Source organism: Platalea leucorodia, assembly GCF_965183815.1.
Source record: "Platalea leucorodia genome assembly, chromosome: 3".
In the NCBI taxonomy this organism is placed as follows: Eukaryota; Metazoa; Chordata; class Aves; order Pelecaniformes; family Threskiornithidae; genus Platalea; species Platalea leucorodia.
In genome coordinates this window covers 72,332,769-72,346,972 of record NC_138825.1, presented here as the reverse complement: position 1 = coordinate 72,346,972, position 14,204 = coordinate 72,332,769, and the positions used below count along the sequence as shown (strand labels likewise).

General features: G+C 40.8%; 1 protein-coding gene across 1 annotated transcript in view; it reads right to left on the bottom strand.

Annotated features, from left to right (window-relative positions):
* The window catches only part of MAN1A1 (mannosidase alpha class 1A member 1), a gene marked incomplete at its 5' end in the record, with an annotated part of 152,515 nt that overhangs the window by 27,569 nt on the left and 110,742 nt on the right, over window positions 1-14,204 (bottom strand). Inside the window, 2 exons of the mRNA XM_082305357.1 lie at window positions 1,677-1,770; window positions 4,112-4,235. Coding sequence (XP_082161483.1) covers window positions 1,677-1,770; window positions 4,112-4,235 — 218 coding nt within the window. The remainder of the gene's footprint in view (window positions 1-1,676; window positions 1,771-4,111; window positions 4,236-14,204) is intronic.

The following is a 14,204-nucleotide window of genomic DNA, read 5'->3' as shown; positions in this document are numbered from 1 at the left end:
CCGAATGCAGTGTCTATAGCTGTAAGATCAACACTTCCAGTGGGAGGTTTTAATGTTTTTACAAGTCTGTGCTGAACCAACATGGGTAACAAGTGGGCACATCTCTCTCAGATCTGTAAATGGATGTCACAGTTTATACCAACATGCCAGCTGGAGTCGATGGTTATGCATGCTGAGCTGCCACAGGCCTTGTAGCATGGTGACCTGAAGGAAGCCTCACAGTGTAGCAGACTAGAAGGCTTTCTAAAATGTTGGGCATACTTCTCATTCATAAAGGGAAACGGCCTTTGCCTTGATGGGACAATACAACTGAGCAGCACAACCTTTTTGGACATCTTTTTAATTCAAAGTGACACAAAGCATTCAAAAATATATTTTATTTAATAAAACACTCGTTCTTTGCCTTTGCGAAAATTATCTTATCTATCCAGACTGTGGCCAGTCCCATAAGGACTCCAGAACCTCACTTCCACCTCAGCTGCATCCTAAACAAGCTATTATATTCAAAAACTTCTCCAGTCCTTTCCCTCTCTTGTATTGTCTAACCAGCTCCAACACTGATAATCTACAGGACCATCTCATCTGCCCGTGTCTTTTCAGACCAAGACAGCATATGTTGCCTGTTTTCTTTCAATAATGTAGGGAAGAAAAAATACCAGAATACTGAGTCACATGAATGGGATGGTGGTAGACTGAACCTAAGTAGGAAAAGTGGAAAAAGAAGCAGGGTCTCTAGAATCGTAAACCAGCACACTATGCAGGCTTTGAACATGTTACGAAGATCGGAGAAGGCAGTGTACAACAAGAAAAGGCTCGGTCATCAGGAAGGGGCTAAGAAGTTCAAATACCTCAAGCATTTTATTACACACTTTCCCTTCTAATTTTGGTGCCTCCAATAATGGTTCCAAGGGGATTAATGCCATGACACAGTTCTGTTTAGTTTGTTTCCTCAGTTGTTGGCATTAAATGTCAATAGAAATCACAGCTGGTACTAACTGGAAAGACTTGTTTTATTTTATCTTCATTGGAGCCACACCACTCTAAAAATATGGAATTTGATTCAGACAAGCTGATAATGTTTCCTTAAACAGCTACTTTAGAGAGCATTTTAGATTTTTGAATAAAAGACTTTTGTAGTCTACAAATTCCTTTCTAAAATGATACATATTCAGACATTTCCCTGCTTGCACAAGCCATACTGAAAGATCAAAGAAAAGTACATTAAAATACAGCAAGTAGGATTATTATTTTTATATTTGTAGTATTTTTTACATTGTATAGAACCTCAGCTATAATGTGAGGTTTTATACTTCATAAAAGTTCTTTATAGAATCATGGAATCATTAAGGTTGGAAAGGACCTCTGAGATCATCGAGTCCAACCGTTAACCTAACTGCCAGGTCCACCTCTAAACCATGTCCCTAAGCACCACATCCACACGTTTTTTGAACACTTCCAGGGACTGTGATTGCACCACTTCCCTGGGCAGTCTGTTCCAACGCCTCACGACTCTCTCCGTGAAGACATTTTTCCGAATATCTAATCTAAATCTCCCCTGGCAAAACCTTCCCTTTTGCATATATACAAAAAACACGTAACAGTGATTGAAAGAAGTTAACGACGGCAAACAGCACACTGATAGACAGGTCATAGTACCAAAGAAGTGATCTACTTACGCTGGCCCCATTGGCCACTGCTGGGATTCAGATAGTTGGGGTAAAGACCCTCTGGTTTATCCAGTCGATTTAGAACTTTTCGAATATTCATTACCTATTGGAAGGGTACAAAACACTGAGCACTGATCCATTTTTCCCCCCAAAATAAAACAGTGTCAGTACAAAAGTCTTGAAGTGCAAATATCCCTAAAAATAAAAAAATAGTCTTATTCAACACACATACGTGAATACCTCTGTGCAATCGTATTACTATTGAAAAAGATCCTCTAAGCTGATATCATCACGTAAATGAGCTCCTCAAAACCTCTGGAGTTTCTGTGTCAAGTGTCGGTGATGAAACAACACAACAGAAGCAAGCTCCGAAGTTCAGGACTTGCCATATAGAGTATCTCGCCCTCCACAGGATACTGAAATTCACGGAGGCTAGTTGCCTTAACTAAGCTCAGCTACTTCAGCATTATATTCCTCATATACCCAAATCAGAAATGGTATTAAATATTAAGCCTATCACCTAGTTCAGATGCAGTAGTGAATTGTAAAGCAGTTTTGCCTGGAAAGGAGAGCACTGCTGGAACTGAGCTTCATACAACCAGCTTGCCCAACTGGAACCCATGCAGCCCTGAGCGCTCCGCCGGCACTGTTAAGGAGCCCACTACAAATGAGAGGCCTGGGGAAACAATTACAGTCCAGATGCTCCACAGCTGGAGTCATCCAGCAGCACAAGCCATTGCAGAGCACGTGAAATAATTTATACTGAATTTTAACATTCACAGAAAAAGAAAATGCAGCAACTTGGGAGAATGAAGATCCTGAGCACCACAGACCAGGAATCGTAACAAAAAGGTACTGACAGCTTCATTATAACACCCTGAATGCCTAGAGATCAAGTGAACTAGCTGCTGAGAAAGAAGATAAATTAGCTTACGCTAAGCTGCAGAAGGATTTCTGTTGTGGTACACAAACTGCCTTCTGCATCTTGACACTACATTGCTAACAGTCATTGCCCAAATGCAGACTGCAACGAGTCCTAGACCTCATTTAATGAATTCTTCTATGAATACTTCCATGCAAAGCTTATTCTAGTGTTTCTTCTTCTTTATCAAGCGTACCAGCCTGGGAACGGCTTGCCTCAGAGGGCTGTGGAATAGCAATCTCTAAAGGGTTTTAAGAGCAGCTTACAGAAACAGATTTCCAGCATCTTGCAGCTATAGCTCGATGCCACTTTGGAAGAGAACCACAGGGTAGGATTTTTAACACATGCACTTTCATCACACTTTAATTGTCTCTTAGTAGAACAGATGTTATACCATAAATGTCAAAAGATAATTATCTAATAAGTTGGTTTCTGGCTGTTCCTGGGTGCTCCCCCTCCCCCCAAGTTCAGATTTGTTTAAGAGAAACACTGTCTTTAAATCCATCTCTAAATACATTAAAATTGCTAGGAGTTTGTTTCACAAAATTTATTCCAGTGCTGACAATGGTATTGCAGCAAAGTCATTCAGTCCTTTAAGTTTGGTACAACTAGTGTTCATTTTAGATTTGACCATTGCTTTTAAACCTACTGCTAAACTTTTGGAGTCTCATTATTAATTAGATTATTAGATAGATAATATCAGTTTTAGTTAACATGGGGCAGTTACAGTAAGAATGCAAAACCAAAACAACTGTAAATTTTAATTAGGAAAAAAATAAAAAAGATGATAAATGATACAGTGTATTAAAAAAAACAGGAACTGCTGACTATTTACACACCAAAAAACAAAGCAAAATTGCTTAGGTGGGAATTGAGGGAAGGAGAAGGAGTTGCTTTCCATGGCTCATGTAAATGAAAAGTATCCAGAAGACAATGTTATCAAATTTTGGAAGAATTAGTAAGCACAGCAACTGTTTTGTCAAAGGATGTTTTTTTGGCTTTTTTTTCTTCCCCCAAAGAAAGTTCAAAGCACATTTCTTAAAGGTCAGTGCAATGGAAGGGCTTTCTGACCACTGACAGCAGTGATATTATACAGCATTTTGAAGACTAAACTTGCTGAAATCACACAAGGTAGCCATGGTGCTTTGCTTTCTATAGGCATCACATATTATCCCCAATATAATGTCAATTTTTGTTTTCACCACATTCAGGTGAAGTACTGAAGAAAGCTCTACGGTCTGATTGTTTAATGGGATACTAATTTAGAACATAAATTGAAATTATATGTTTTATGGGGCCGGGTAAGTGCTATATACAAGAAGATGCACCACAAAGATTTTGGAATGGATTTTTGAATTTATAATAGAAAAACACACCAAGGTGATTAGGGAAACACCTAGGAAATATCTACCTTCTGTGACAAATGCTTACAACTGAGGAAAATCAAATCTCTCCCCAGAGATATTAGTCTCCCAACACGTGATTTATCTTTTACAACATGATTTTGACTGAACAGTCTAACCTTTTCAGCAAAGACAGGGTTTCCAGACAGGTGGCTCAAGTGTACGAACTCCAGATGCAAAGTCCCAAATTCTGCCAAAATGCTGCTGCCGCCAGAGGCCCATGGCCAATTTCGACCGATTCCACTAAGATGGGAGGGAAGAGAAACAGAGAAAATAACCATGAGCATCTATAAGGCAACGCTAATAAAATATAGCAGGTAGTAGATACATTGTTATCACGAGAAGATAATTTAAAAGGTACTTAATAGCTGCGTAAGAAACCGTGCTTCGGCAGCCTTCCATGACTTCACCACAGGACCTTGAATTACTGCGGTCCAGTACTGCTCTAGGCTTGTAAAATCGCTTCTTGCAACAAGCCAGTCTTTTAGCTCATGAATAGCTCCATCGCACGTATCACTGTACCAGTGTTTCACTGTACAATATCACGTACAAAGACACTACAAAAAACACTGAGTATGAGAAATCATTCTCATACTTGACCTGTTTTCCCTGTATTTAACGCAACACTCTCCAATTCTAACTCTTCCTTCTACAGTGCAATTGTTTATTAACTTAAAATACTGCATATATACAGCATAGGCTTTAAGTTAGAAGTACTGCATGCAGTATATACTTTTTAATACCTCAGAATTTAATAGAGTAGAATATGTAGGCATTGTCTGTCTGGGCACTCTTACCAGGATGAGTAACTTCAGTTTCAATTAAGACCTAAAGACACTTCACAGCAAAATTAATCTCAGGTTTTGTGCTGGGAGTAGAGAAAAGCACATTTATTGCTAAATCCTCACTAAAAACTAATGCTGGCTGAGATTCAGGATGAAAAGTCTGCTAAAGTTTCATTACAAACAGGTGGGGTTTTTCCCCTTGAAATTTCCAGCAGTGATAATCAGAAAGAACCCTGAAATTAAAGAAAAGCTACCCAACTTTCCAGAGCATCTAGGTGAATAATGACATATTAGACCAGCATATTATTAGCATGAATGTTAGATATAAATATGGTTATTAGGTACTGGAATGTCTTCCTTATTTTCAGACAGACACACATATATAAAAATTTAATTTTACTTTTATACATAAGCAGCCACTACAGTCATCAGCTAGCACTTGCACAACCATGAAAATCGGCTATTCTTCCTGAGTTAAAACTCATACTATGAAAAAACAAGAAAAAGGCATGAAACTCCATCTTTAGTTCATCATGGTGGAAGTCCTCAGTTGTATTGAAATTTCTTCTTCAAAAAGTCAAGTATCTATAACTGAAGTTTGACCAATATAATGAAATTAAGACTCCATTAAATTAATTTCCCCACTAGCTATATTAACACATTATTTTGAGATTTCTGCCACACACACACAAAATAAAAACAAGTCATTAAACTTTAAAAGCAGAGTAAAGGCTACAAATAAAGAGCACATTCGTGTTCTACTTAAATGTCACAGCTTTAAACCGTGCAACACCTTTGGCTGCCTGGGCTTGAGCTGAAGGCACCGCTGGAACTCACTCAAATGCCACCAAAAATAAACCCAGAATATTACCTACTGATAGGCAGACTTACATTGTCCCATTTCTGAAGTACCATAGCATCTTTCAAATACTCCCCATAGGTATGCTATAGATTTTCTTTTTCCCAGACCATAAAGCATTGAAGTGACTAAGCTTATCTGAGTGCTGAGTGGAGGGAGAACTTGGCGGAGCAAAAGGAGAGAGATCAGATGAGGGTCCCCTGGCTGACCATAAAGGTGCAAGAGGTTGGGACACATGGAAGTCCTCTGATGCAAATGATTGCCCAAAACTCCAAAGGAGAAAAATGTTTCTAATCTTCATAGCTTCAGACAAAATCAATGACATAATGAAATCAGGGTGCTGCAAAGACACACGCAATCCAACTTTGATCTGATATTTGTACAACAGAAACAGAACACAAGTTTTATGGGATCTGAATAACTCTATTTAAAAGCAATCTTACAAAGATTAGAGTGCTTTATACATTTGATGAAAACAAAAGTGAAGAGAAAAACCCATCTGTCTGCACTTCAATCTACCATGGGTCAGAATTTTTCCAAATGGTGACATAAAGGCGTCAAATATTACAGAAAATAAGATCAAGGTGAGTACTGCACACAACAGTCTGGAAATCTCTTATCTACGGACTGAAGAGCTTACACCTACAGACTGGTTATTCACCCAAGAACAGGCACCATCTCTGGGACACACTGGCCCAAGTCCTGCCTAAGTGCTGACTTCTAGAGGAAAATATTCTAGCTTGTTTCCAAATCACCCAGATTAGAAGAGATGGCATAAAACACTACCGGTAAATAAAGCTCACCAGAAAAAAAAAAAGTGATTTTTTGAAAATACTTTTTCAAGGTTTTGAAAAGTTACCATATTATGGTGCAACTGGCAAAACCCCACTTTTTTTTTCTATTAAATTTCTCAATAAATCTCAAAGTGGAAACATTGAGTTGTTCCTGCAGCAAGTCATCAACCAAACTTGGCAGAAAACATAATAAAGTCCCTACTTGCTCTCCATCACAACGTCTGCTGATATCAACACAACACGTCAGAACATTTTGATGTACTGCATTTTGTTAACCAGGAAAATTTCCAAGCATGGCTATCAAGAGGTTTTCTGTGTGCAGCAATGCGCTTTACCATGAGTGGAAGATTCTTCTTGCTTAAGATGTTTTGAAAACTATAAAATTGCATTCTTTACTCTTAATGCAGTAAAAGTAGAAGCATCTATGTTGCATCTATACACTATTTAATGTAGCTTTTATTGTTTTCAGTTCGGACAGCTGAAAAACTCCTTCTAACACTTCAGCAAGGAAGGAAAAGCCACACTACTTAAACTTGTTTGAAGTTCCAGACCAGTACTAAAATAATTTCAGTTTACAGGGCACTATTTTAATCTATCTCAAATCATTGTGTCTAAAATCATATTGTTCCTACTACTTAAAACCTATAAAAAATTTCTGTAAAATATTAATAGAACTTTAGAACTTATTTCAATATAACTAGTGTTATAACTAGTATTATGTAAATAAGTGAAATTTGAAGTGAGGATCTGGATCAGAAAAGAGTATTAAAGCAGGACCATCACTGTTTTATGATATTTCCTGTTTATTTTATAAACTTTTTTACTGAACACCGAGTGCCACAGATTCTGAAATACAGTGTTTGTAATTCTACTGTCATTCATTCTCAGGAAATATGAGCCTGATTGACCCGGGCTGCCGGTAACTCAACTCAGTATTTTTCCAGTAGACCACTGTTGGTCCTTCTGTAGATAGGAACAGAAAGTATGAGATCAGTATCTCTTCTAAAACGTACAGAACGTACCAGGAGAGGGAAACACAGAGGAAATATAAATACTTAAAGGTCTATTTTTTTTTTTTTTAAATTACTGAAATTCAGAGGCACAACAATATTTACAATATTTTTAAAAAAAATCACTTCACGTCCCCAATATATATAAAGCAGCAACTAATTTTCAACTGAAAGGAACAGCAAATCCTCAGGGAAATTGCACAAATACTTCAAAGGGTCAAAACACTTATGAAATCAAAATTCTTGCCATCAGTGAGCAGAACTGTTTCAATCTCTGCAGGCAGTTTGTTTATTATCCCCCAGTCTTTCCTGGAGGGTGCCAGGACAACTCCACAAGCTGGAGGCAGAGCAAGACTTCAGAATTTCAATATTTAATGCAAAATGCAAAAGCACAACCTAATACTCAGTATCCTCTTGCAGACTTAGCCAGTAAAAAAGGTGAAAGGCCAGAACAAAAGAGATCCAGCAGCAACAATGTGAAGTGTCCAAAAGCCACTGTTGCAAAAGGGTTTAGGATTAAATATGAAAATAACTCCCTATAGCCCCTTTAGACTTTACTAATGCTGATCTTTTTTGCAAAAAAGCTACTCCAACTATGATGGCGGGTGAAAACGCAAAACGCTATGACAGAGAAATGAGAACATGGCACTACGAAGAGTCCATTTAAATTCACCGGAGCCATGAGACTTGAGTTGGAGCATGCAGGTTGTGCCTGGTACTTCCAAGATTGCTGAGGGGAAAAGGAGATCTGCCCAGAGAATATAACTTACAACTGGAATTGGTTGGGCTTAATTCTGTTTTAACAGGAACCCACATGAGCAGAGCATTGCCCAGCCCAACCCGCAGCCCCTGGCTCGCTCGCCTTGCTCCATACCACCAGCCAGCCCTCCAACACCCACGAGGGAAAGCGACCTTCCCAAATGGAGGTCAAGAAAAAGGGGGAGGGTGATGCAAAGGCCACACAAACTTTCCTGCAGCTTTCTTCTCTTTCTTCCCCCTCCCAGTTCCCCAGCACACTCTTCATGCTTCTCCTTGAGTCTCAATCCCCAAGCGTAGAAACCTTAGAAATAGAAATGAAGTAGAATTATTAGCTTTTTTGTGAAAGAAAACATCATCCCCCGCTTCTCCCTCCAAAGGAAGCCTGTGGTCCTCAGACAATTTTGAAAGCATAATATGATCGCTTTTCAATGTTTTAGCCTCAAGATCATGACCACATGCGATTCAGCTGCATGGCTCATACCCTAGTGTATTAGGTTTATGTGGCAAGGTTTTGGTAGCAGGGCAGCTACAGGGGTGGCTTCTGTTAGAAGCTGTCAGAAGCTTCCCCTATGTCTGATAGAGCCAATGCCAGCCGGCTCCAAGACAGACCCGCTGCTAGCCGAGGCCAAGCCCATCAGCAATGGTGGTAGCGCCTCTGGGATAACGTATTTAACAAAGGGGGAAAAAAGTTGCTGCGCAACAGCAACTGCAGCCGGAAAGAGGAGTGAGAACACGTGAGAGGAACAACCCTGCAGACACCAAGGTCAGTGAAGAAGGAGGGGGAGAAGGTGCTCCAGGCACCAGAGCAGAGATTCCCCTGCAGCCCCTGGTGAAGGCCATGGTGAGGCAGGCTGTCCTCCTGCAGCCCATGGAGGTCCACAGTGGAGCAGATATCCACCTGTGGAGGACCCCATGCCAGAGCAGGTGGATGCCTGAAGGAAGCTGTGACCCTGTGGGAAGCCCGTGCTGGAGCAGGCTCCTGGCAGGACCTGTGAAGAGAGGAGCCCATGCTGGGGAAGGTTTGCGGGCAGGACTTGTGACCCCACGGGAGACCCACGCTGGAACAGTCTGTTGCTGAAGGGACTGCACCCCGTGGAAGGGACCCACGCTGGAGCAGTTCATTAAGAACTGCAGCCCATGGGAAGGACTCATGTTGGAGAAGTTCATGGAGGACTGTCTCCCGTGGGAGGGACCCCACGCTGGAGCAGGGGAAGAGTGTGAGGAGTCCTCCCCTGAGGAGGAAGGAGCAGCAGAGACAACGTGTGATGAACTGACCGCAACCCCCATTCCCCATCCCCCTGTGCTGCCGGGGGGAGGATGCAGAGAAAATCAGGAATAAAGTTAAGCCCGAGAAGAAGGGAGGGGTGGGGGGGAGGTGTTTTAAGATTTAGTTTTTATTTCTCATTACCCTACTCTGATTTCATTGGCAATAAATTAAAGCAATTTCCCCAAGTCAAGTCTGTTCTGCCCGTGACGGTAATTAGTGAGTGATCTCTCCCTGCCCTTATCTCGACCCATGAGCCTTTCGTTACATTTTCTCTCCCCTGTCCAGCTGAGGAGGGGAGTGGTAGAGCGGCTTTGGTGGGCACCTGCATCCAGCCAGGGTCAGCCCACCACACCCCGACCGGCGCAGGGACGCTGTGTACCAGCGACAGCTCCGACCGCCACTGAAGATGGGGAAATGTGAGCGCAGTGCCTCTCCAGCGAGGGTGTTCGCAGAAATGAATCTCTTCAGGGCTCCCCTTGTAATCAGCACAGGCAGGTAACAGAATTAAATCACTTCACAGAGGAGATTAAGCTAAAGATGGAGTCTCTCCCTTTACAGAGTAAACCCAGGGAGACCAGTCTCACCTACAGTTACCGCTTGCCAGGTGCCCAAATCTCCCCAAGATTTCAATTAGCTTCACAGCCATCAGACGGATTTTGTGACTCTCTACAGACTAATATATATAACAAGAAGTAGGACTGGAGAGAAACACTTTGTAATCTTATATTTTTAATTCTTTAATTATAAAATAAGGTTTTTCCTAGCTCACAATGTATTTTTTGTCATTTTTTCTACTGGCCACATTTGCATGACGTTTTTATAAAATATTGCAAGATAACTTTTGGCAGATTAAACTACAAAAATAAATACAGAAAACCTTTCTGCAGCACTGTGACATGAAAAGGATACAAAGGATACCTCAAAGTCTGTGAATCTTCTATACCTAGCCAGGCAAAGCCACACAGACAGTGCCACATATTGTGAATTAGTAAAATAAACAAGTTAACACAATGCATTATGTCCAAAATTTCTCTCATAGATGTAATACATGTCAATTTATGACTATTTTCTCTGCCATATTTCAATCCAGTGAGAAAAATCTCCAAGGGCAGAATTGGTCATTATTTCTATGGATGACTTTTTTTTTTTTAAACAAATGTCTTCCTTTTATAAAAAGTCAGTGTAACTACGTAATGGCCAGTCACTGCATTTCTAGTAAAGTATTTATATATTGCGAACCCCGTCAGTCTATTTCTTTTCTGCCACTACCAGTCTTTCATAATAATAATTTAATTAAGTCAACTAAGTCTCCTTAGAACAAATGAAGAGAGGTCAGTAAAGGGTCAGGTTTTAATGTACATACTCAGTATCTATTTCTGATTTTAAACAAAATATATTTAAAAGATTAAGTTGCTATAGAGCCATAGATGGCACAAAATAAGTCAAAATGCTAAATAAAACTTAATTGCTTTCAGCTTTTCCTAGGCAAATGAATGAACTCAAACCCAAACAATTAATATGTTCTAAACATACTTTGTGACACACACCCCAACATAAAAATAAGCAAATAGTGGGAAAAAATATTTCATGGATACTATAGTTGCATATTGTGCTCCCCTAGCTAAGGGAGTCACTATGGCAGCCAAAAGGATCACACTCAGAGGTCATTTTCATAGAATATCTAATGTTTCATGCATTATTTAGGATCGCCACATCTGAAAACACTTTCATAAGAATGATTTTTTATTTTGCACTGAATGGAACCATTTGTCAATGTGTCACAAAAATAAATGAAGAGAGGCTTCTTCTCTTCCCAGAAACCAATGCTGATCATTAGACACACATCCCTTGCTTGCTAAGAGAGAAGCTAAATTCAATCCTGTAGACCAAACCGGGGAAGTTAAAGGGTGATCCGCTGTTGATACTTTTCAGAAGAGGTTCCCTTCAAACTCCTGTGCTGTATCTTTCTCCTTTTAGTATTGCAGCTGACTAACAATGCTAATCAACTGTGCTTTATGATTTAATTTATAAAGAAGCTGTGATGAAGAATGAAATTATTTTATTAGAGGTTCACACTTTTTAAAACAAACAAAAAAACCCCACCATGGAGCACACAGGCAATGCTTGCTAAAGTTTCAACTACTGTATTTGATAAATTACATGCTCAAAAGATATTTTTTTTTTTACATTTCCTTCACCCCCCGCCCCCAAGAGTACAACAGATGGGATCTTGGTGTAAGGACCTTCACAAGCACTGAAATGGATGATTTATTTGTTAACACTTCAAAGATATTTAATGTCGTTTTGTTTTCCCCATACCTGGCAAATCATCCGTACCCCTATTTGACAGAAGAAAGATAGGAACACAGAAATGCCATGTTTGCGTACACCACTGGTACTCAACTCTTCCACCCAAGTCTAGTGGTGGGAGCTGCCAGGACAGCACCTCGTGGGCCAAGTCAAGTGGGGGAACCCGTGACAGGGCTAGCACAGTAGCTGTGTATTTCTAGCCCCAGTAGCAAGCGTGAAACACCTTCCTGACCAACTTCCAATAAATGGCAATTAACTTTTTGCAGGCCTATGCGGTCCCTATCTCCCCCCCGACAGCATCAACCAAGGCAGACAGACTCCTGCCGGAGCTCTGACGTTTTCACAGTATCCCTTTTCCAAGAAAGGAAAATGATTATAATCTGGTTAAGCGTCTCTCACACAATGTCTCGACAGCTGGAGACAGCAGAAAAAGAAACTTAAATCAGCTAGCTAGCCTATGTGGTAGTTTTTGATGTCTGCTTTATTCCTCTTTGTTAGGAGAATCGTTTAGGCAAATGCTAGCAGCTGGTTAGTTTGTCAGCTGTGGCAATGAATGTGTAGCTACTGCCCTTGCCTAATCACTGCCCAGCTGGCAGCTTCCTGCTCAGCTGAGCTGCCCTCTCTGAAGACCGACTGATGCCAGCTATTACCTGGTGAGGTGATTTCTAGGGATGCTGACTTAGCAGGAGGAGGCAGACGGTGAATTAGTACCATCCGTGACTGCAGTATGAAGACTAACAACAAATGTGGTTACTCAATTTTACAGTACAACAGGGAATAAAAAAAATTCTATGCTGTAATGTCAGACAGAACATGAAAGTTTTTTTTTACGGTAACAAGTGAGATAATGAAGAGGTATAGCCTCAAGAGCTATTAGTTTGAGAACATTAATTTTGTCTATTTGCCTAGTCATATGCAGTGTCAGCATTAACATATGCTGATCTGCTGGCCACTTCAGTTCTGCCAGTACAGGAGATGCATCCATTTGTATTGCAGGCACATGCACATCATCATCTGGCTGGAAATTAGAGTAGGAAAAGTCAGATTACTATGGTTGACTGTTCATCAGAATCAGAGAAACTATCAGCACAGCTCCAAAAAGATGCTAATATGAAACAGATCTTATTTTAAGATCCCTGCTTTTCTCCATGAGGTTGATCAGGTCCTTCAAAGGCAATGTATGCAGCACACTTTCCCATCCAAACATTACAGAGATGCCCATCTGTAAAAGGGCAGGAGAAGAGAAAACAGTCTCCTTGCTCCTCTTGTCAATTTTAGGAAGACGGGACCAGTCAGAATGGTTTTGTGGTTCTTGAAGATTAACAGTTGTTTTAGAGACCCTACAGTACCTAAGCACATCAGTTGCACTGTCTGTGGTTAAATTTTTCAAGAACAAAAGTTATTCTCCTCCCAACATTTTTGCCTTTTACCTTTGTAAGGAAACCTACCCAGTGACCTTTAAAGCTGTCCTGGAATGGTCACTATTTCCTTACTGTACTGGCAGGCAAAAGGTTAAAATGCTCAACAATCCTGGAATACTATCAAGTGGGCTGATCCTCCTCAAGGTGACCATCCAACAGGCAATTTCTCTTGAAACTGCACGGAACAGCAACAGAGACTGAAGAGCACTGTTCATGTAAAAGCGGGAAGGAAACGGAAGGTGCACGAAGTATGGAATTTCCATTATCAGCCTGTGCTGTGGCCTCGGCCAGGACAGGTCCCCACCTCCCTGAAGGATCAAGTCAGTGGTGGAGGAGGTGTTGGAGAAGTGTGCATATAAACACACAGAGGAGGCTAGAGAGTTATGTCTGCTACACATCCAAGTCATAGTCCATGAAACCCCACTAAGCACTCTTCGCTTGGTAAAAAAGGGCGCTGTTCAACACCACCATCAAACTCCCTGTCATGGCAGCAGGACCAGCCCCTCTGTGGTGAAAACTGCTTGCTCATGATTAGGTCAGGGTAATGATGGGTCCTGGGGCAATACTGAAATGAGTGGACACTGAAGCAAATGGAAACAGCAGCAGAGGGAGCAGGAGGACCCAAGAGGCAGGTGGAGACCAAAATGCCAGAGAGAACCAAGACAAAGAGGAGACAATCTCATCTGCCTCTGGAGAGCAGCAGAGAATAAGCAAAGGCCAGTGAAATTGCCTGTGGGAAGATCATGCTTTACTGTACACATTGAAGTCTGTCAGCTGCTGAGAATAAAAAATAAAACACCTCCTCCACAGGAACACCACCGTACACCCTGGGATACTTCTTTCGTGATCTGATGCATGGGTTTTGAACATCTGGATCTAGCGATACTGTGTCTATTGATGCTTAAAATAATCAGAGTATCTTATTCTCACCAGTCCATTCAGACTGTTGGACTGCTTCATTTATGTCAAATTCCTGCAGCATTTCTCTGTGGAAAAATACTGAATAT